The following is a 22411-nucleotide window of genomic DNA, read 5'->3' as shown; positions in this document are numbered from 1 at the left end:
CCTTCTATTGTCCAAATAGCATCCTGCTCCTCCATCCTTCTGTGTTTTCTATTTAAAACAAGACACTGTTAATCATATATTCTTTTACTGGACTAATTATTTTAAGGATAAGCTCTTAATTCACTTTGGAGTAAAAGGTTTTGTGTTCTTTTTCATGTATCATACGATACATCTTTTTTTTTTTTTTTTTTTTTTTTTTTAAGGAAAGTTGGGTATCTGCAAGTTGGTAAAATTTTTCTGGCTGCTTGGTAACATTTAACTGGCTTCACAGATAAACTGGGCTGGACTCTATGGAAAGACAGAGTGGAGCTTGTGAAAAAAGTGTTAGTCACACTGATTCTTTCCGACCCCATGGACTGGGGCCCATCAGGCTCCTCTGTCTATGGAATTCTCCAAGCAAGAATACTGCAACAGGTAGCCATTACCTTCTGCAGGGGATCTTCCTGACCCACAGATCAAACCAGGGTCTCCTGCATTACGGACAGATGCTTTACTTTCTAAGCCACCTGGGAAGCCCAGAGCTTATTTATAGCTTATTAAAGGACCTAGGTTCAGGCCTGAGGCTTCTTGATACCAACCCTTCCCTTCTAGCCTAAGCTTTTCCATAAATATAAAAAATTCTTTGAATGCAGTAAATTGATTTAATCTTCAGTCATGCCTATTTTTTCCTGATAATATTGTTAGTAGCCCAGATTTAAGATTACCAAGGTAAACTGAAGTTATTTTATGAAAGTCATTAAGACATAAGATGAAAATAACATTGTTTAGAAAATATTCTGATTGTACACATTTATGTAAAGACATTTCTAAAAATGCTAGCTGGTTTCAAGGATCCTAAGAATTCTATTTCTGAACAGTCTGTTTTATAAATGCTTATTCTAAATGCCTAATCCTGTTATCTTCAATTAAAAAAACCATCCTATCATATACATTATTTAATATTTAACATTATGTCCATCAAATATGGATTTGAAACTAAAACCATAAATCTGTAAGTTTAACTTGTTTTAAAATCAAATAAGTTTTAAAAAACTAGTAACAACAGCATTAGTAACTATCTTTATTCTCAAATTGATAAAAGCATTTAACATATACAGTATAAACAAATTAAGTGCTATGCATTTTGCTTATAAAGTGACAAAAGTATTTCAAGCATTATATAATTCAATCTGTACAAAAAGTAAATCTCCAAATAAAGCTTTGGTTAGTAGAACTGATTACATACTGTCAAATCCATTTTCCAAAGTTGTTCAAAGAAAAAAGCATTATCCACTAACAGGTATTTCTTGTACAATCCAAGCTTTTTTACTGTTTAGTAAGAGGGAGGAATATATAATAATTGCTTTTAATTTCCATATCTAGATCAACCTTTTTTCTTCTCCTTTATATGTGGTCAGAATACCATCACTTTTGAAAGCACAAATTATGTAGAAAATCACTTTTATTCTTAGGAAGGTAATCTATTTGAGAATAGATTCGTAAGACTGTTGGCTTCCGTATCTACCAAGGTGCTTTCTAAGTTTCAAGCACTAATCTACTGCATTGGGGGTAAATCACTTCTAATTCCCCCAGGAAGGTAATGTCTACTAGCACTAATGCTCAGAATCAAAGTTTATATAATACCTAAAAAACTAAATATAGCCCCAAACTTAGTATTTTTACAGTTTCTACAATGTATGGATTACCTTATTCATATGAAAGTAGTAAAAAATGCTACCTAACTTAATGTAAAATACCAGTGTAACCAAATTAACAATCACAAAACAGACATTTTTCTATTAGTTTTCCAGTTCACTGAGCAATATTTACTCAAAAATGTGATTATGAACTTAAATATATGCTCTTTTAAATTTACTGTTTATGCTGAACTGTACATTGGTGCTCCTTTTGTAATTTTTTGAAAATTCTACTTACATAACTATGTAATTCGAAAATGTAAAAATGAGCCATCACTAAAATTCACTGGAGACTAATATTCTTTCATGGAAACAATTTATAAGCATTTTTAAGTTCTACCTTTATTTTAATTTGGTTTTTTGAAATACATAAGCTTCTCATTTCAATTATTGTATAATGCTTCAAAACTAGTTTAAACAAAGATAAACCCAAGAAGAACCGGTAGAGCATTCCTTACTTTACATATGATGCCCCAAGTGCCACATACATGGTAATGTATCACAGAAAAGAACTGAGATAGTTTAGCAGATTATAGAGCAACCCTAAAAGTTTACACAAAGCTCAACACTGCCTCCCTTCTAGTCCACTTATTTTCCTTTAATTTGATCTTGGCTCTATTTATTATCTTTCTGTAATAATCCCTGTGTGACATCAGTTTCTTAAGTGTTCCAATTAACTACATATACCTCTTTAAACAGCTCTGCAACATTTTATAACATTCAGCCAGTCTTTTTCATGAGATTCAATATATCCTACATTTTTCTCACAAAATGCTCACTTTCCTGAGCTATATTAAACACCTTATAACAGGTGTATGTATAACTGAAGACCCTAAAATGTCAAGTTTACATTTTAAAAAAAATGCATAGAGAACATTTTGGAAAACTTATTAGTACTTATTAGCTATTACAATGTATAGGATTTGTTTCCTTCAGAGTGTAAAATGTTTAATCTTTATTACTGGTTGTTACTTTCAGATCTGAATCGCTTTTTAATTATCTGAGATCTGACTGCTATTAGAGAAATAGATTTAAGTTTTCTGACCAAAACTGGTCCACAGGTCTTCCAAAATACAATCCTTATATACTCAATGAAGGTATCAAATTTCTGTGCCACAAAATAGAACTGTATCAGACCTACAGGAAATAAACTTTTATTATAATACAGTATGTTAAAATTAAGGTGCTGTTCATCATGCCCTATGTCATCTGGCCTTTACCAAGTGGGCATCATGTCTGGAAACCATACTCTGCCAAGATGCTTAGACACTTCCCAGTGAATCTGCTCCAAACTATACTTTTGGTCAGGAATTAATACTTCTTCCATAATGGATAATTGTGACAGGCGGCCACCACACATCTTCACAAACTCAACAAAGGCACTACATGAGACTTCACATTCCCCTAGTCCAATAGCTGACAAATTTTTACAACGTTCTGCAATGCGAATTAACTCTTCATCAAGTGGCCGTAATCCATTAGCACACACTACTAGTTCAACTAGTCTAGGGCATGTCATTCCCACACGGCCAAGCACATCTTTGCTTACTGATCTCCCAAAGTAAAGATGGGTGGCAGGTATTTCATACCGAAAGAATGGATCAAATTCCTCTTCATATAAAAAAAAATACATCACTAAGTTCACTTTGGGTGAATGTCTGATGAAAGCATCCCAGCTGCTCTTCTGAATGGTATGGAAGTGAGTCTGTCCCGGATTCTCACTGACTACGTCAATGCGCAAATGTTCTAATCGAACATGTTTTTCAGAAGATAAAGCAAGCAGTAATTCATCACTTAACAAGTGGTAATTCAGGGCCAGTTCACGTAAGCCATGACACTGATCAGCCACACACAGGATACCTTGGAAGGAAAAAGACCAATTATTTATGAAGTTTTGTCATCATGTGTTCAAAAATGTAATTAAGTACATGTCCTACAATAAAATTTCACATTTGCTATACAACTTATAATTATGTTTAGGTGCACTGATTGAACCTGCAGAAAGTCATACACACAAATTTATCTGATCACTGAAAAGAGGCTAAAAGACATTTTTTGACATTCAAAAATCTAATCTTAATGAAAAAAATAAAATCAGATATAATGATTTATATTAATATGAAATATCTGAGAAAAATTTTTTAAAGATTTCTATCAAATGAGTAGTTTACTACTAATACAAACGTCAAATTTCTAAGAAAAAAAATACTGAGATATCACTAGATGAATGAAAAGAAAACTGCTCAGTTAACATTAATGGAAATATATACTATGATTTTTAAAGTGCTAACATTCTCAGAAATCTCTTAACCATTGTTTAACTGGTTCCTTATACTTCAGGCACTATGCTTCAAAACTACCCAAAACCCTGAGCAGGAGCAGGTTTTGTTTCTGATCTCTGAAGTGCCTACTGTAAGAGACACCCCAAAGAGACACCCTGATACTACTTGATAAATGACAAACTCAAGCCATTTCTTTCCTGTCTTTAGAAACAAGGATAGGAAACAAAACACACAACATATGATCTACTGTTTATTGTACACGTATGACATGTCAGGCACTAGATGTTATCCCATGAGTACCCCCAAAAAAATCTAAAAAATAAGTATCTTTTCTGTTTTAAAGTTGAGTCAGCTAGCTAAAGATAGCAAAGCTGGACTGGGTGACTCCTAAGTGCGTGTGCTCACCTACTGCCTAGAAAGTGACAAGACAGAGGTCACCAGTAAGCCGAAGCTTTTACACAGCAGTGGGAGGGGAATGTAGGCAGTGGAATCAGTGCAGTGATAAAGTGAATCATCAGTGCAAGGGAGTCACCAGAGAGGGAGTGAAAGACATCTGTGCTTTACTATCCAGCTACCAAGCTCTGTTCTCCACAGGCATGTATATATACTCTGAAAGAAACCCCCGATCACCCAAGTTAATGTGAGTACATCTCTCCTCTCTGCAATCACATAAAGCCTCATCTAAGAAGAAAATAAACACACGGGTAATGGTAAGCAAAGATGCAAATCAAAGAAACTTTGAGGTATCCCTTAATAACTACTAAAACAGTTGTAACAGGCATGGTTCTAAAAGTTGTCCTCAAGATGTCATGCCATATAACCTCTGAAAACTGTTGATGTGATAAGGTGAGCACTCCCATGATTATGTAGTGCTATAAATAGCAGTTAGCAGTAAAATAAGATTAGCCAGGCGATCCTAATCTAATCACATGAGCCCTATAAACAGTTTCCTCTGGTTGGCTGCAGAAGAGGAAGTGGATTCAGAGCTTCTGTGACTATAAACAGAGTCCAAGCCATGCCTCCAGCTCTCACCTAAAGAACTGAGGTGCTAATGAAAAACTGCTAAATTTGTATTTGTTAATTATGCAACAACAGAAAACTAACACACAGTTACAAGTGTTTAACAGAAAACAGTGACAAAGATAAAACTGCTACATTGTTACAATTCAATAATACAAATAACCTAATTACAACATAAGCAAAGAATCCAGATAGACATCTCTCCAAGGAAGATATAAGCACAGGAAAAGACATCTGAGAATTCAAGAAAATACATACCAAAACCACAGCAAGATACCAGTTTACGTTCACCAGGATACCCATCATCAAAGACAAATAATACATGTTGATGAGGGGTGAAAAAGTTGGAGCCCTCAAACACTGCTAGTAGAAATGTAAAAGGACACAGCTCCTTTGGGAAACAGTCCATCAGTTTCCTAAATGGCTACATGGAGTTACCATATGATTCAGCAGTTCCAATTGTTATACACCCAAGAGAAACTAAATGATATGCCCATACAAAAACCTTTACATAAATTTGAACAGCAGCATTATTCACAATAATCAAAAGGTGTAAACAGCCCAAATATCCATCAACTGATCAAGAGAAAAATATGGTTGTTATTCACATAGTGGAATATCATTTGGCAATAAAAATAAATGAAGTATTATACATGCAACAATATGGATGAACCTTGAAAACCTAAGGCTAAGTGAAAGAAAGACAGTCGTAAAGGACCACATGTGATTCCATTTACATGAAATGCCCAGAATAGGCACATCTACAGAGACAGAAAGTAGATCAGGGACTGCCTAGGACCGGCTGGGCTAATGTTTTGGAGGGTGACAGCTAAGCGGGACATAGGACCTTTTGGGGATAGTAAAAGTGTTCTAAAATTGACTGTAGTGATGAATGCACTGTGAACTGTATCATATGTGAATTATGTCCAATAAAGCTATTACATTGGTGGTGGTGTATAAATTCATCCAACTCATTTTGGAAAAAAACAGCAGGAAACATTAAAAAACAAAAAATCTAAAACTCTTTGACCTAGCTCTTCCACTTCTTTATTTAATATGACCAAAGGAAGGAATTAACAGAAGTAAAGGATTTTCAAAATAGTTCATTTTTTTAAATCAAAGCAAATAGTGGAAACAAGTTAAATATTCAACCTTAAAAGAACTATGAGGCAAATGTTGGCCTATCAACAAGAAAGAAAACTAAGTAGCTATGTTCATTAGTTCAGCTGGTAATTACTGAGTGCCTTATATGTTAAGAACTGGTGCTAGGATGGTAGAGAGTCAACAGTAACAAAACATCCTTATCCTAACAGCCAGCAGAAAATTAAACAAGAACGCTCTGGTAATGTTAACAAGGAAATCAGGGAAGAATTTCCAGATCTATCACAGACTTACAGAATTAGAAGAATCAAGCGAAGGCAAAAGGCAAGCAGACAAGGAAAATTAATGTTTATTTCCTGTGCAAACACTCAGACATGGACGAAAACACAAGCATTCTATGAAATGAAGGGAACATAACATGCAATATGTAAATAGAGTATGTCAAAGGCTGAAACCCAATAGAGAGACAAGGACCAGATCATATAGGACACCTTGTCAGCCTCAGTAAGGAGTTTGGATCTTACGTAAAGCATAGTGAGAAGTTTTGTAAGAAATTGGAAATTTAAAAAAATCAAATTTCTATTTTAGAAAGATTACTCTTGGTGCTACTGTGGAAATCAAATTAGAAAAGAGCAAGGCTGCAAGTTAGGAAATCAGTTAGGAGGGTACTCACAAGGGTACTCACTGAGCTAGATTAGAGATGAAGGCAGGCAGAGTGTGTTAATTTCAGCTGCTTAACAGAATACCATAGACTGAGTGGCTCAACAATAAACATTTATTTCTCCCATTTCTGGAAGCTGGAAGTCCAGCTTCCAGATCAAGATCAAGGAGCCAGCAAGGCTGGGTTCTGCGAGGGCCAGAACTCTTTCTGAATTGTAGATGGCCATGTTCTTGCTGTGTCTTCACATGGCAGAAAGACAGACCAGATATCTTTCTTATTTTTCTTAGAAAAGCACTAATCCCAAAGAGATTTCTCCAAATGACTCCCAACCCACTTTCAAACACCATCACACTGGGGAGTAGGGCATCAACATGTGACCTGGGGCAGGAGGTGAGGAGAACACCACAAATTCAGTCCACAGCACAGAGATTTAAAGCCTACTGTCAGTGATGGAGTCACCAGACCTCAGGGACTACGGGGATGTAAAAAGTAAGGGTACAAGAATTCAAGGATGTCTGTTAGGTCCCGGATAAGGAAATAAGCAGCACCATTCACTGAGATGGTAAAAAGGGAGAAGTAAGAGATTTCAAAAAGGGGGAGAGATGATCATTAGTATAACATACCTTGGAGACAGTCTAGAGGCACTGGGTCATTGGCAGTTCAACACACAGCTCTGGAGTTCCAGAAACACTGAAGTAGGAGGCGTTAACATATAGAATGTAACTGAAGCCGCTGATGAAGCTGACACAGCCTGGAGTTTACAGAGTAAAATAATAAAGGGCCCAGTACAAAACACAGGCAGACACAAAAATTTAAGGAAGGAAAAGAGAAACTAGCAAAGGAAACAGAGAAGAAGGAGGAAAATCACAAACCGTCACTACAGAAGGATGGGATGGAAGGGGTGGGGGAGGCTCAGGCAGGGGTAGGTAAATGTATACTTATGCCTGATTCATGCTGTTACACAGCAGAAAGTAACACAACACTAAAGCAATTATCCTCCAATTAAAATTTTTAAATAAGCAAGAAGAACAGTCACTGGTGTCAAACTGTACTTAGAGATCCAGCAATAGACAACTGTAAGGATTACATGAAATGGGAAAAACTGTTTGATAAAAATTGAACTGAAAAACTGTTGAGTGAAGAAAGCACAGAAAACAGTTCTTTAATTTCAACTTAAGAAACTAAATATGAAAAATATGAACAGAAAGAATACACACAAGTGTTAAATTTTAAATTAAAACCCTCTATGCTTATATTCTTAAAGAATATCACAGGTGCTCTCTCTTTCCCAAACAACTAATCCAAATGCCATTCAAGCTTGGTAAGATCAAGCAAGCTTATACTATGAGAATTGATTATATATATATATATATTTAATAAAAATAAACAAACATGGGATGTACCAGGATAAAGAGAATAATAAACTCAGTTTCACAGAGAAACCTGAGACCCAAAGGCTCTCATTAGTGTGGTTAAATATTACAAGTTACATTCAGAGTGCTCTGGAAACAGTAGGTGGGGGTTCTAAAGCAGACAGGAGGAAAAAAGCGAGACACCTGAACTTAATTTTGAAGGCTGGACTGGAGTTAACCAGGTGAAGAAATGAAAAAAAAAAAAAAATTTATTTAAAGGTATTCCTCAAGGTACAGTATACTAACCAAACACATGTACAGAGAACTGCCATTATCTAGGACTCAAATAAAAGCTGCATGTGAGTAAAAAGCAAACAAGATTCAAGAGAGAGGTGAAAGTCAGGATACAAAGAACTTTGTACACTACGAAGCTATGAAGCATGGACCATACTCTATACAATGGACAGTAAAATGTGACTTAAGTTCACAATGAGAAGGAACTCCCAAAGCCCAATCTTCTTAACTTCTATTTTACACTTAGGTTATCACCGTCAGTGATAATCTAGAAGCGGCAAAAAAAGCTAGGAAAACACCGCAATAGATGGACCTCACCATTCCCATCACCAGACCCTCCATGTGGGAGACAAGGAAGGACAGGAAGTAATGTCCATCCGACAAGGTATCATTTTCTTAGGGGAAGGCCAGGCTTCAGTGACAGCAAGAAGAGGGGGAAGTATTCTGTTAAGAGATCAAAACAGATTTCCCAAATAACACAGCTGAAGGGTTGGGAGAGATGTCAACAGTGGGAGGGCAAGTCAGGAGTGAAGCATGCGACTAAGACAAAGTGTAGGTTTATAATCATTTTACAATACAAACCATGTGGAATTTAAATGCTCTCAAACTGAATAATGTAATAATTCTTAAGCCTATGCAAGGAAAGCTGGAAAGAGCTTTAATAATGCTACTCCTGGAGAAGGAAATGGCAACCCACTCCAGTATTCTTGCCTGGAGAATTCCATGGACGGAGGAGCCTGGTGGGCTACAGTCCATGGGGTCGCAAAGAGTCGGATATGACTGAGCGACTTCACTTTCACTTTCAACCCTCAGCTGAGACTTTCAGCTCTTGTGTTTGCTATTGATTGTTTTATTAAGTTCTCAAAGACCTGTGACCATAATTTTTTTAAGTTGCCTGTTTTCTAATTGCATCACTTTACACACTGTTGTCTAATAATATGTGGTATTTAGAATGCCTTCTTAATTATTTTGAGCAGCCATTGCCTGTATTTTCTTAGCACCTCCTTGGTTTTCTTATGTGAACTCATCTGACAGGGAAATGCAGCTTTTTTGTTTGCCCTCTCTGCATACTGGACCATCTGAGTCAGTGTTCTAACTAATCCCTGATGGTCTCTGAGCTACTGTTCTACCAGACTCAGTAGTTATGTGCTTCAGGAATTTTTCGGTAGAATTGGTCCTATTGGGAGACTCTTGGTGTCACCTTTGTTATCTTAAAAGCTGGTCCCTTCGCTGAGGCTCTTACTTTTCTGAAAACTTGATTCTATTTCAGCTTAAAATTGGCAAAGCTATTTAAAAAATTGATGGAAGCCATTTAAGACATTGAAAAGTAATCGCAAACAACATTGGGTAGTTGTGACTTTCAGTTCTGTATCAGTTGAATTTTTGTGCTCTTTTCCCTGTGTACGTGGTGGTTCTATTTTTCTCCAATAAAACTTTTTATTTAAAAAAAAAAAAAAAAAATAATGCTACTCCTCCATTTGATGGGCTTTTAGCTCCAAAACTCAACTTTGGAAAAGGTTATCTTGCAAAATGTGAGGTAATGACTTCAGCAAAACTCTTCTCTTTCTATATCATGAAACAAAAAGCAATTGCAAGATTGCTTTGACTCAAAACTACCCTGTTAGCTCAACCACGATTTAAGAAAAGTCTACTTTACCAAAATGGCCATCTCAGGCCGACCTTATACTGTCCCCTCCTTTTATTTTTTTAATTTATACATTTTCTGGCACAGGCTGGACACAAACTGCCAAATAAGAAGATTAGAAAAGTTGAAAATAAATGTCTAGGTTAGGAATGATACAGAATTTATACTACTATTTACATTAAAAATATTATGCAATAGAGAGGAAATAAATCCTATGAACCCACCTTCAAAGTTAATAATCATTAATTCCCCTTAATTTGATAAACACAACAATACATTTTACTAAAATATCTGGCAAAACAACAGCACACCTGCTGGAGAGACATGAGGACAGCTGCTCATTTTCAGCAGCTTGAGCGTATCGCTGTTGTTGGCCACTAGGACTTTGAGGGAGGGATCATCTACTGGCGTGTCATCTATCTTCAGTGAGGACAAGGATTTGGAGTTTACAAACACAACCGTCAGTGCAGAGATGAAGTGAGACTGAAAAACAGAAACAATGAAAACACTGCTTCAGTTTTTACAAATAGAGAATTGAAGGGTCTTCATATAATACATAAACAGTTCATCTGAACCCTAATGATGCATTTATAACTGTTTTGGGGTAGCAGCAGCCCCTCACTCTGTTGAGGGAATATGGTAGGAATATGGTAAAGAGAGGTGACCTCCTGTTATCTTTGTGAAGGGCCTTTTTATCTCGGGGGGGAAAAAAGATTTCTAGCCTCATGACAGGTGTCTCTGAATCACAAGTCACTGGTCAGTAAACAGAGGAGCTGTGGAGCCCTGCGTGAGCACCCCTCAGACGCTTCACATCAAGCTTCCCCGAAACCCTGCTCCCGTGCATGATGACATCAAACTGCATTCTTTCTTGGTGACGGTAATGACCACTAAAATAGTAATAGCTATTAGCATAACCATCAAAAATTAAAGCCAATGAACTTAGAAGCTATATAAAGCTTATTTAGAATATGGAAGCTCATATAAAACTTGATTCTAAAATAATAAAAATCATAACTAAGTAAAATTTCAAATTTAAAACTCCTTTAAATATGTTAAATTATACTATTTTCAAAGGTATTTTAAGGTATTTTTAACACATATGTACCAATTAATAATCTACCCTTTATTATATAATATTCTATGTAATAATTATAATATCCTGTTGGACACAAAATCTGACCTAAAGGAACCATTGTAGGGAAACCAGAATTAAAGCACAAAGTCTGGGACTCTGAATCAGGGCTAATAAGCCATAACCAATGGACTCACTACACCAGTCAAAGAGATAAGGGCAGGCTAGTAGCCAAGAAAGTACAAGAAACATTATCTTCTTGGTCACATTTCCTAAATTACTTTTTCCTATTGTGGTTAAATAACTATTTAAGTTTTGATTAAGTAACTGTTCAACAACTTAAATGTTAACATCTTTCTCCTAATTTGATTTCCATATCAAATTCAATTGTATCTTCTACAATCACACTACATTAGTATATGCATGACTCCATCCCTGCTTTCCTTTTTCCCACTTCCCTCAGAGTTAGCCCTGGTCAAATACACTTCTTTCATGTTCTCTTCAGTTCTTTCAGGATTTCCAAGATGTATCAACAGCCTACTTCAATCTTCTACAAAAGCCATAACAGGAAAAGAAAGAAAAAGAGCATAAGCATCCTATGCTTACTGACTAAGGAAGCAAGCAGTCCCAGATGCACCCCTAGTTCCCCAAACCAAAATGACATGAAAGTAAATTAAACGATTAGGTGTTTAAAGAGGTGTCTATATTTTAGTTTATGGTGTACTCTGATAAAACCTTATGATTTATACAGTATTAGTACTAGATATGCATAATGATCATCCTGAGTAATAAGAAAAAAAGGAAATTATATCCAACATACCTTATAGCATATTTCCTATATATACTATATGTTTGGTTTCTAACTACAGTATGTAATAGAAAAATTAATTCAGATGATTTCATTTCCCATTTGAAGCTTAAACAAGGCACTACTGTACCATGTAACTCGGTGCCTCTTAGAGTGAGGGCCTTGAATCATTGTAATCAGAACCACCTGGACTGCTCTTAAGAAAAAGAAATTTGGGACTAGGAATATCCAAAGTTTAGAAGTTTCAAAGATGACTGTTATGCATATTCAGTTTGAGAACCACATGACTAAACTCATGTCCTCAGAATCTGAAAATGTTGACACAAGCAGACTCTCCCCTTTCCCTTATTTTACATGAGAAAAATAATTTATCTCAAATGTACCTTATTGAGACTTCGAAATCAACCTGTGATACATCTGTTAGTGACATTCCATTTAACAACCTGGGTTATAATATAACCCAGTTATATTATAGTATATATACTATATATCAAGTATATACAGTATGTGTGTATGTGTGTGTGTGTGTGTATATGTATATGTGTGTGTATATATATATATAAAACAAGCTAGTAACACAGACATAACTCAGATATTGCAGGAATCGGTTCTGGATCACCAGAACAAAGCGACTATTACAATAAAGCAAGTCACACAAGTTTTTAGTTTCCTACTTCATATAAAAGTAATGTTTACACTATGCTATAATCTATTAAGCGTGAACAGCATTACATTTAAAAAACAATGTATATTCGTTAACTAAAAAATACTTTATTGCTACAATATGCTAACTATCACCTAAGTCTTCAGCAAGTTGTAATCTTCTTGCAATAGTAATGTCAAAGATCACTGATCATAAATTACCATAACAAGTATAATAATAATGAAAAAGTCTGAAATACTGCAAGAATTACCCAAATGTGACAGAGACATGAAGTGAGAAAATGCTGTTGGAAAAATGACATCAATAGACTTGACACAGGGTTGCCACAAATCTTCAATTTGTAAAAAACACATTATCTGTGTAGTGCTGCAATAAATAACTGTACTAATATTAACTGTGCTCAAGAAGCAATCTTTACACAATCGCAATCTTTACACAATCAACAAAAGATTTTCCAAGCGAGCTCTATCTGCTCTTAATACTGGCACTACTTTTCTCTCATTATAATCTCACCAATCTGCTCTGAAAGTCCAAAAGGAGCATCTATTGATGTATGTCTCTTTTCTTCTAACATGCTTACATCTCAGTTTTACTTAGTCTCTTTCAGTATTTCATATAGAATCTTCTGCAAATTCATTCACTCTTTAACATTACCCAAAAAGAAGCACAAAGTGATTCAAAAACAGGAAATGCTCTCTAAAAAATTGTTTGTAAGACTTAACATTCTAAATAGTAACTGGCTTTTCAATATATACACACCACTTTTCTTATATTCCCACTATAAGTGGAAAAAATGGGTAGAGTCTCCCTGGATTTCTCAGTAAAAATTAATTAAAAAAAAAAAAAAAACCAGCAGATACCTTTGGTAAATCCATAAAGCTTGGCCGAGCAGTTGAAATAAGTCCGAGTGTTTTTAAAGAGCAGTTCACAAGCTGTGATAATATATCACAAGCTGCCTCAGCCGACTCTTTGCTGCTGTCCACCTGGGGAAAGAAATGTCCTTCACACGTGAATATGGTCACACTCCTCTGCATGCATTTCAACTTCACAAAAGCAAGAGATACAGTTATTAGCTTACTGCATTATAATCTACAGAATGAATATTTATCCTTTCAATCATCTACCCTCACATACAATGTCAATAAGGGCAACTGTCAAGACTTAACTTTGGCCGCGATAAGATACTTAGTTATTGTTAAAAGGACTTAGCTATTAAGTTGATTTATTCCAAATGCACTATAAAACCTAGTATAAACATAAATTTATAATCTTCAAAAAATAATTATATAGTTGGTAGTGGCACATGTAAATACAGTGCCAATGGTACAAATGCTTTAAAACAAACTGAGTAAGTATTTACTCAAGAGATTCAGGTAAATCACAACCTGGGATTCACCATTAGAAGAGCACACACACTGCACCATCTGCTCTTCTGCACAGACCTCTCCCGGGGGGAGGGAAACATGATCAAAACACTCCTTAGCGATATATCAAGGAGCTCTTCTTTCAAGAAAGAAGCTGTCCCCCACGATACAAAGCATTTTAAACAGAGTGGTTAAAAGTAACATTATTTCTTTAATTTCCAGATTAATGTATGCTATCTTAACCCAAAAATGTTCTGAAGATTCTGCTGTGAAACTGATGCACCGATTTACATTACAGTTTCAGAGCTATTTTTTCTATACCAGTGGTTCTTTTGAGAACTGCTGTGTTTCTGGACCAATAGCAACAACATCATCTGGGAACCTGCTAGAAATGCACACTCTCATGCCTAATCCAGACTACCTGAATTAGAAACGGGGATGGGACTGGGGAGGAACCCAGCAATCCTTTGTCTTAAGAAGCACTCCAGGCATTTCTGATGCACATGTGTGAGAACCACGATTCTACATTAATAACTCTGACTACAAGACTCTTTGGCCTACAGTCAGTGATGAATTAAACACAAATATTATCAGGAGAGTTCAGAAGGATCTTGGGGAAGTGTTTTTGCAAAACAGAAATTTCCTCAGAAAGATAAACAATCCCTTAAAAAAAAATGCTTAACACTTATAGGAGAAATGGTTTTGTGATGGTTATACAAGTTGGATACAGCTGAGCTGTGCCACAGGTTAACACTGAAATAGCCAACCCACTGGATGGAATTGGTCTTTTGACCTAGGAGATTAATGCATTATACTCATCTTGTTATAGGATTTACCATAGGAACACTTTTAGACAACTCAAAGATGACTGAAACTGAGAAGGCTCTCAGGTTTCCTCATGGGCAGTCAAGAGAGGGACAACACATGAGAAGCTCCTGGATTTTTGTTTGTTCTTCCTCCCACCATTCCCCCAGCCTCGCCCTCAGCTAGGGTTGAGACATAACATCCAAGTCATCCAGTTAAGTATTAGATATGTCCCAAATAATGCAAGAAGAAGGAAATGGCAACTCACTCCAATATCCTTACCTGGAAAATACCATGGACAGAGGAGCCTGGTAGGCTACCGTCCATGGGGTCACAAAGAGTCGGACCCGACTGAGTGACTTTACTTACTTACAAATAATGCAAGGGACATTTACACTAACAATTAGCCACAGATTATCTGCAACTCAAACTTAACTAGGCATCCATCATTTTTATTTGCTAAACCTAGCAATCCTTCACTCGCTGGTCTAAGTGTCTGTGCAGTTTTCTGGAAAGACAGCTGTAAGACACCCAACCACTCCCAACACCAGGTCTCTCCTCCTGTGACACATATGAGAGAATAAACAGACAATCTCCATCTAAAACAGAATGACAGTCTTGGGAGCAGACGAGACTTTAGTTTTGGCAAGGATCTCTGGGTTAAGAATTACTGCAATATCTGGGTTTAACTTGACCTGTTTAACATCAGCTGCATCTGGCAAATCAGGTATTCATGTGTTACTTCAACAGTAATTATAGGATGTGTTAAGGATTTAGTGAACATATCAACATTTCATTATTCATCCCCAGAACAAAACGTGACAAGCCTCTGTGCTCACACATACCAACTGTGATTCTTTAAACCACTCTGAACCTCTCAAAAAGCGACCTCACTTTATTTATCTCATTACTGCCTAACTTCCAGTATGTCCCTGCTGGCAAAGAAAAGAAAGAGTTCTCTTTGGCATCTTTCGTGTACCTTTTTCTATTTCTCTCTAAAATATATTTATCTAAACATTCTACACAGAGTGTCTATATCTCCTTTCTCTTTAATGAACTCCATATCACAAAGCCATCAATAAACAAAACTCAGACTTCATTTTATTAAAATGAAGTTTTAATAAAAACCTCTACATTTAATATGTATTTCTTTTGGCTCAGATTTGTTCATAATAACTCAATGTGATGGTTTCAGTGTATGATTTATGTTTATTTAATGGCTGCTTCTGCTTTCAAGAAATTATGAAAATAATTTAAATTATTAAGATTTACAATAAAATGGAATAATTTAGCTCAATACAGTTATTTGTGACAGCCTCTAAGGTACACAATTATTCTAAATCTTTAAGCACTTTCCCTAGAAAAGCAATAGTTTAAAGACATGGGAAAATGTGTCGGTCTGGGACACAAAAGCCACTGCGTGTGTACATACTAAGTCGCTTCAGTCATGTCTGACTCTTTGATACCCCATGGACCAGAGCCTTCCAGGCTCCTCCGTCCATGGGGATTCTCCAGGCAAGAATACTGGAGTGGGTTGCCATGCCTGCCTCCAGGGGATCTTCCCAACCCAGGGACTGAACCTGCGTCTATCTCCTACATTGGCAGGTGGGTTCTTTACCACTAGTGCCACCTTGGGAAGCCCCCACAAAGGCCACTAAATACACTGTATTTTTAAAAAGAATGATTTAAAGTATTACCTTGAAGCTGACGTACTGTAGATGATTTGAATGTCTTTTAATAATTTGTTTGATCAGCTCTGGATGTGTAGCTTTCAAATAAGATGTAGCTGGCTGATTCAGTTCAAATTCAAAACATCTCCACAAGTCAGGCATGTGAAATACCTGGTTCCAGTTGCGACAAACTTGTGAAGCATGAGCCCGGTCAAGAAGAGGCAAATACTTAAATACTTGGAGAACAATGTCCTGAAGGAGATTACCCCAATCACAGGTCTGAGAATGCTCACTTGTAGTCCGCAGTCTTTTGGATTTCTCAGCAGTACCTTCTTCTGATGAATCATGGCCACTATCTCTTCCTCCTCGTTTCATCCTATTCAGAAAAAAATGCATCATTCTTTTTTTTGTACTTTTCAATAGACACAAATCCAAAATTCATTCTTCTGTCAGTGAGATGTATACACATGCCTATAAATACAAACATAAACATGCAGGAGAACTGGACCAGAGATTCAAGAAGAACGTCAAAGCAAAATATAATAAAAAAACGCCAGTAAAGACCAACTGTCATTTCACAACCTTGTATCTTTGTCAGGTGCTTTCAATTTAAGCATGTGTATTTGCACTGTACTATGTGGGGGAGAAGTTTATCGTAGCTTTGAAACCAAACCAAGCATTTACATTTCCAAAGTTTTAGTCAACTATTAAGAAATACAAAACAGAACCTACAGGGACATTTCCTCAAGATTTCTTAAAAGTCATCTAAGGATACCTACTACATCTGAGTTTCTGAACTCATGGCACACAGAACCACAGGAACATTCAGACAGGATCTGAATGAAGTCGCTGACAGATCTTCCCACAGTGAGTGGCCTGTCACGTGTGTTACTGCCAGACCCAAGCTTTGCCTAAAATGAGCAAACCCACCTGTTCTGTGCATAGTTTGCTCTGGAATGCAGCTGCTTCTTCCAACACTTCACTAGCTGTTGCAATGTTTTATCCAAGTTGTATTTCTGAATGACAGGTGAGTGTTTATTCTATGTATTGGTCCTGCCTTCATTCTACTTGGTTTCTGGTGTTGTTGTAAAATAGGAATGGAATTTCCAGGCAAGAATACTGGAGTAGGTTGCCATTCCCTTCTCCAGGGGATCTTCCCAACCCAGGGAATCTTCCCAACCCAGGGATCAACCCGGGGTCTTCCGCATTGCAGACAGATTCTTTACCATCTTAGCCACGAGGGAATGGCATAAACTAGTAGTGTGGATAAGGAGACTGGGCTCTGGAATTGAGCTCCCTGGCTCTCCGTCTCACTGCTCATGTGGCCGTTAACAAATTACTCCATCTTCCTGGGCTTCAGCTTGTACAATGGGGATAACAGAAACACACCGGGATCCTGTGAGGAATTAAACAGTACTAGGACTTTTGAAAGGAGACTTCAATGACTGCTGAACTCAGGTATAGGAAAGTAGTCTTGTATTAAAAACATTAACGTAGAAACTGAGGTTCCAGCCAGAAGGCAATGATCCTAAATTTATTTTAACACGAAGTGTATATGAGAATGTGTGAGAACGCAAGCTCATGTATGAGAAAAACACGTTGGAAATAGATCACCACATTAATATAGTAACTGTAATAGTGAGACTGTATAATATTATATTCATAATTGTGGGATAACAACTGTGGTGGGATTACATAATGAATTTTTTTTTACCAATATGTTTTCTTAAACTTTACACATGCCTGTTAATGTCAATGAATTACACTGCAATCAGATAAAAGGTCTTGTTTTACATTTAAGTACTGAAGGCTCTAACTAAATGAGGGCAACTGCAGTCCACTCACTGGTACCTCTATTTAGTTCAGAGCCTGCGATTCTTTTGTCTCTAGAGAGCAGTTTCTGGCAGGTATAGTTTGGATTTGGAGACACAGCTTTTTCACACAGGATGGCTTGTAGCTCCAACTCCCTTCTCCTGCCACATCAGCACGTCAGAATTCTGATTCTTGTGTAGGACATACATGTGCATGGCTCTCAACCAAATACATCTCTGCAGACTCTTTCTTTCCAGTAGCTAGCTAAAACTCTGAAGGAGGACTGGGTGCAGAGGACCCTGGCTCTCACACTATTAAGATCAGTCCAGGAGGTCTTAGGACATGTGCAATAAACGGCCTATTCCTCATTACTCCTAATTCAACTATACATTAAGTAAAGTAAATGAGGTATATGCTACTGTGCAGAGGGAAAGAAAGGGAAAACAAAGAATGAGAGGTGATAGCAAGAGGCTAGTTTTATGGAAGACTAAAACTTACATGTGAAACTAAGAATACATTTTTCAAATATGTTTAGAGAAAAGATAGTATAATCTATAATGTCATCTTTAGTATTAAAAAAAAAACTCTCCTAGGAATAATGTCTTACTAAAGGTTGATATAACACTGTCATTATGACCCATTTTTCTGCTTTAACTTATCTTGAAGGCTTACTTTAATTTTAGCATACAAAATTTGGGTCAAAGAACAAAGAGTTTGCTACCCAGGGTTTATAATTTCTCTTCTGACTACCTAAAACTACTCAGCATTTTGAGATACTGAGATTCAAAAAAGAATGAAGTTATCGTTATAATTTCTACCCCTCACTATAGAATGCTGATCTTCTATTTCTGGAGAAAAGTCTTCTAAAACCAGAACTATTTAATTTAAAGATGGAATGATTCATATGGATATATAAACAAAAATAAAACAACCTTATTTACACAATTATCTTTGCTAATACATTGCTGATTCTAACAACAAATACCTTTTGTCTATTGCAGCCTTGTTTTAAATAGAAGTATATTTCAGTATCTTTCCAAATGAAGTAGAGGAAAAAGCGGACATACTGAAAAGAGGGCTTCTCTGGTGGCTCAGAGGTAAAAAAAAAAAAAACCCACCTACCACTGCAGAAGATGTGGGTTCAATCCCTGGTCAGGAAGATACCCTGGCAGAGGAGATGGCAACCCACCCCAGTATTCTTGCCTGGGAAATCCCATGACAGAGACTGCAGTTCAATGGGTCACAAACAGCAGGACATGACTTAGCGACTAAATAACAACAGTCTCTAGCTGAACTGAAGACTTTAAACTGTCATATTTGACTACTGTAAAATGTCAGAATAACAGTATATAAAGCAACAACAAAAAAATTAAGACCAAATGTCACTACAAATGTCTCTGTATTACCCTCATTTACATGTAAAAACATCAGATCATAGTGGGTACCCATGAAAACATTTTAATGTCAAATCTTTTCCAAGACAATTCATGCAAAAATTTACACTGCCTTCAAAAGTATTTTATTAAATCTATTTACACATGAAGCTCTGCTATAAAGAAAGTTAAATTTAGAGCATCTACCAGTCTGCAAAGAATTTATGTCAATGGACGACTTCTTACTTTTAGTCAAAGTGAAAACCCCCTCTCTCACACTAGAACTTGACTGCAGAGAAGATGGATGATCAACCTCTCATAGATTTAGGAGCACACCCAAACTAGGCTGCTTCATGCCTCTGGCAGTTCACTTCAAAATGTGACTTTTCCAGGCCCCCCAAAATTGATGCAACTTGGGCCACTAAAAGCATTCGGTGAGACTGATGCTCCTATGGAACATCAAAAAACAAACGAATGACCTGATCAAGCATCACAGAAAATTATGGTATTAACTCTAAACACTTCCATACGCTCTGAAAGGAGCAGTCACTTTGTTCAGATGAAGAGCTTAAGAGAACACTTGGCTATATGCCCTTCATTGTTTTTTTAGCACACAGCGATCATAGTAATTTTAAAAGCTCGATTGTATTTAGCTCTAAAAAGCCTGTTTTGGCATCACATTTCCTTTCCATTTATGCTGTCTTGACTAATAACAAAATTGACATGCATTCTTTGGCTAGAATACAAGACTAAAAGGGTCCGAACAGACTGGCTCTCAGAACTAGATGGTATTAGAGTGGGGTGGTGAAAACTGGTTCACCAATCATTTGTAGATACTGGGAGTTGATGGCATTTTTATTAAGATTTCATGAGAAGGGAAAAAGAAAGATTCTGAAAGATCTGAGAGATTATATTGGACATGTTCAGCAACGAAATAACTGCTTATCTCTAAGCACGGTGATGCAGGCCAATCACTTAATAGGCTTTTTCCTGATCCCTGTCTGCAACTCCAGCTAAAAGAGCTACTCTCGCTCAAAGCAGGGGCAAAGCTGCTCATCGCAAGTTGATCAACTTTTCCACTTGGCTACGCGCGGCCGAGGTTTCCCCTCCTCCTGCGCCACCTCCTCGAATTGGCTTTCCCTGACTCGTCTCCCGCGCCCTATCCTGGGCAGTCTGTTTTGACATCTTACTGTCCCTCATTTCTCAAAGCCAGGCCGAGCGCGAGCGCTCGGGTGTCGGTCACCAGCCCCCGCCCAGGGGCACAAATGCGGGCGACAGGCGCGGCGAGCCTCTGGTGCAGCGGCGGCGTCGGAAGAGGCTGCCGCGTCGGAAGAGGCTGCCGCTGGGCGCCGCGCACGGACCACGCCTTGTTGACATGTTTTGAAGCAGGTTCGCGGGGCAACGCCCCCAAACAGGCCCCGGGCGCCTCGTCGCGCCCCGCCCTCTCGAGGGGCGGCCCGCGCACTTTTGGTCCCCGTGTTACCCCCCACCCCCGGCCCGCCCACCTCCGCGACCCTATCCGGTCCCGCCGCCGCCGTGAGGCTCCGGCCCCGACCCTCCACCGTTACCTGCTGCCGAGGGCGGCTTCCCCCACGTTCCACCCCGGACTCCGGGGGCGGCTGGTCCCGCGGCTCTCACATGAGGCCCCGCGGGCCCCGCGCCTCGCGCTCCCGCCGCCGCGGCCCCCCGCGCTCCGCCCGCATCCGAGGCGCTGGTCGCCTGGGGGGCGCCAACGCGGCTCCACCTTTGCGGTTCTGGTTGCCCAGAGAGAAGCCGCCCTCCTCAGTCTCGCGCCGTCCGTGTCCTTCTCCTGGGTCCCTTTGTCGCCGGGAAAAGGACGGCTTCAGGGAGCTGCAGCCACCGCGTAGGTTCTCTGCGAAGCGGCCCAGAGACAGAAACCAAAATGGCGCCCGGGCTCGCGGCCGCGCGCTTCCCCCGGCGGCGCGTCCCCGCCTACGGGGGCGGGCGCGTGTCCGCCGCGGCGAGTTCCAGGAGGATGAGCCGGGGGACCCGGAGGGGCCACACCCACGCGGGAGCGCGCTCCGTCCCGCGCGGCTGGGGGCCTCGGTCTCCTGGTTCCCCGGGGAGTATCGGCAGCCTTCCTCCCCGAAACGTGACTGCGACTTTTAGGGGTTTTCTTTTCGTCTTGAAGCCGAACTTGGGAGGGCTGGAGCCAGTTAGATGCCTAAGAGACTCTGCGGTGGAAAGTGGAAAGTTTAGGGAGGCGGAGCAGCTACAAGAAAGGAGAGTCTCTGGAGCGGGCTGCAGCTGGTTTGGGCCGACAGATAAACAGTAGCTGCGGCAGCGGACACACCTCCGCGTGGGAGGCGGGGCCTCTAGTGGCCACGCCCTTCCCGCGTCACGGTAGGGGGTAAAACACAGCTTGTAACAATACATACCAAATAGACACTGATCGGTATACTATAATAATGTGCATCCTGTATGCATAAGGTGTTATACGGCGGGGAATTAAACCAGAATGGTGCCACTGTTAACGCTGGGATGACAAGTTATATTTTAAAAATCGCCTTTGGGGCTTCCCTGGTGGGCCAGTGGGTAAGACTGAGCTCCCAATGCAGGGGGCCAGGGTTCAATTCTTGGTCAGAGATCTAGATCTCGCATGCCGCAACTGAAAGAGCCTGTGTGCCACAACAAAGATTGAAGATCCCACATGCCTCAGTGAAGATCCCATGTGCCTCAATGAAGACCCAGTGGAGCCAAATAAATAAATAAAAACATGTTTTTAAAAATCGCCTTTATAACGTAGACAGATTCTGAAATTTATCAGATGACTGATAAAAGAAAACTCCGGT

General features: G+C 38.7%; 1 protein-coding gene across 1 annotated transcript; it reads right to left on the bottom strand.

Annotated features, from left to right (window-relative positions):
* Positions 1-1047: 1047 nt before the first annotated feature.
* Positions 1048-21404, bottom strand: FBXL3 (F-box and leucine rich repeat protein 3). The gene is made up of 5 exons (XM_020916752.2): positions 21167-21404; positions 16441-16789; positions 13436-13558; positions 10343-10514; positions 1048-3536 (listed from the first exon to the last, which is right to left on the bottom strand). The coding sequence occupies exons 2-5, from the start codon at positions 16786-16788 to the stop codon at positions 2893-2895; spliced, it is 1287 nt and encodes a 428-aa protein (XP_020772411.1). The 5' UTR covers position 16789; positions 21167-21404; the 3' UTR covers positions 1048-2892.
* Between the last annotated feature and the right edge of the window lie 1007 nt (positions 21405-22411).

The sequence above is a fragment of the Odocoileus virginianus genome, chromosome 8 (genome assembly GCF_023699985.2).
Source record: "Odocoileus virginianus isolate 20LAN1187 ecotype Illinois chromosome 8, Ovbor_1.2, whole genome shotgun sequence".
NCBI classification, from domain to species: domain Eukaryota; kingdom Metazoa; phylum Chordata; class Mammalia; order Artiodactyla; family Cervidae; genus Odocoileus; species Odocoileus virginianus.
This window is presented reverse-complemented; position numbering and strand designations above follow the sequence as displayed.

Excerpts from the sequence above, each read along its gene's own strand:
- FBXL3 (XM_020916752.2), bottom strand. The coding sequence starts at position 16,788 with ATGAAACGAGGAGGAAGAGATAGTGGCCATGATTCATCAGAAGAAGGT. Across the intron at positions 10,515-13,435 it reads GCTTTATGGATTTACCAAAG|TCTCACTTCATCTCTGCACT; the intron begins GTATCTGCTGGT and ends TCTGTTTTTCAG. Across the intron at positions 3,537-10,342 it reads TCCTCATGTCTCTCCAGCAG|GTATCCTGTGTGTGGCTGAT; the intron begins GTGTGCTGTTGT and ends TTTCCTTCCAAG.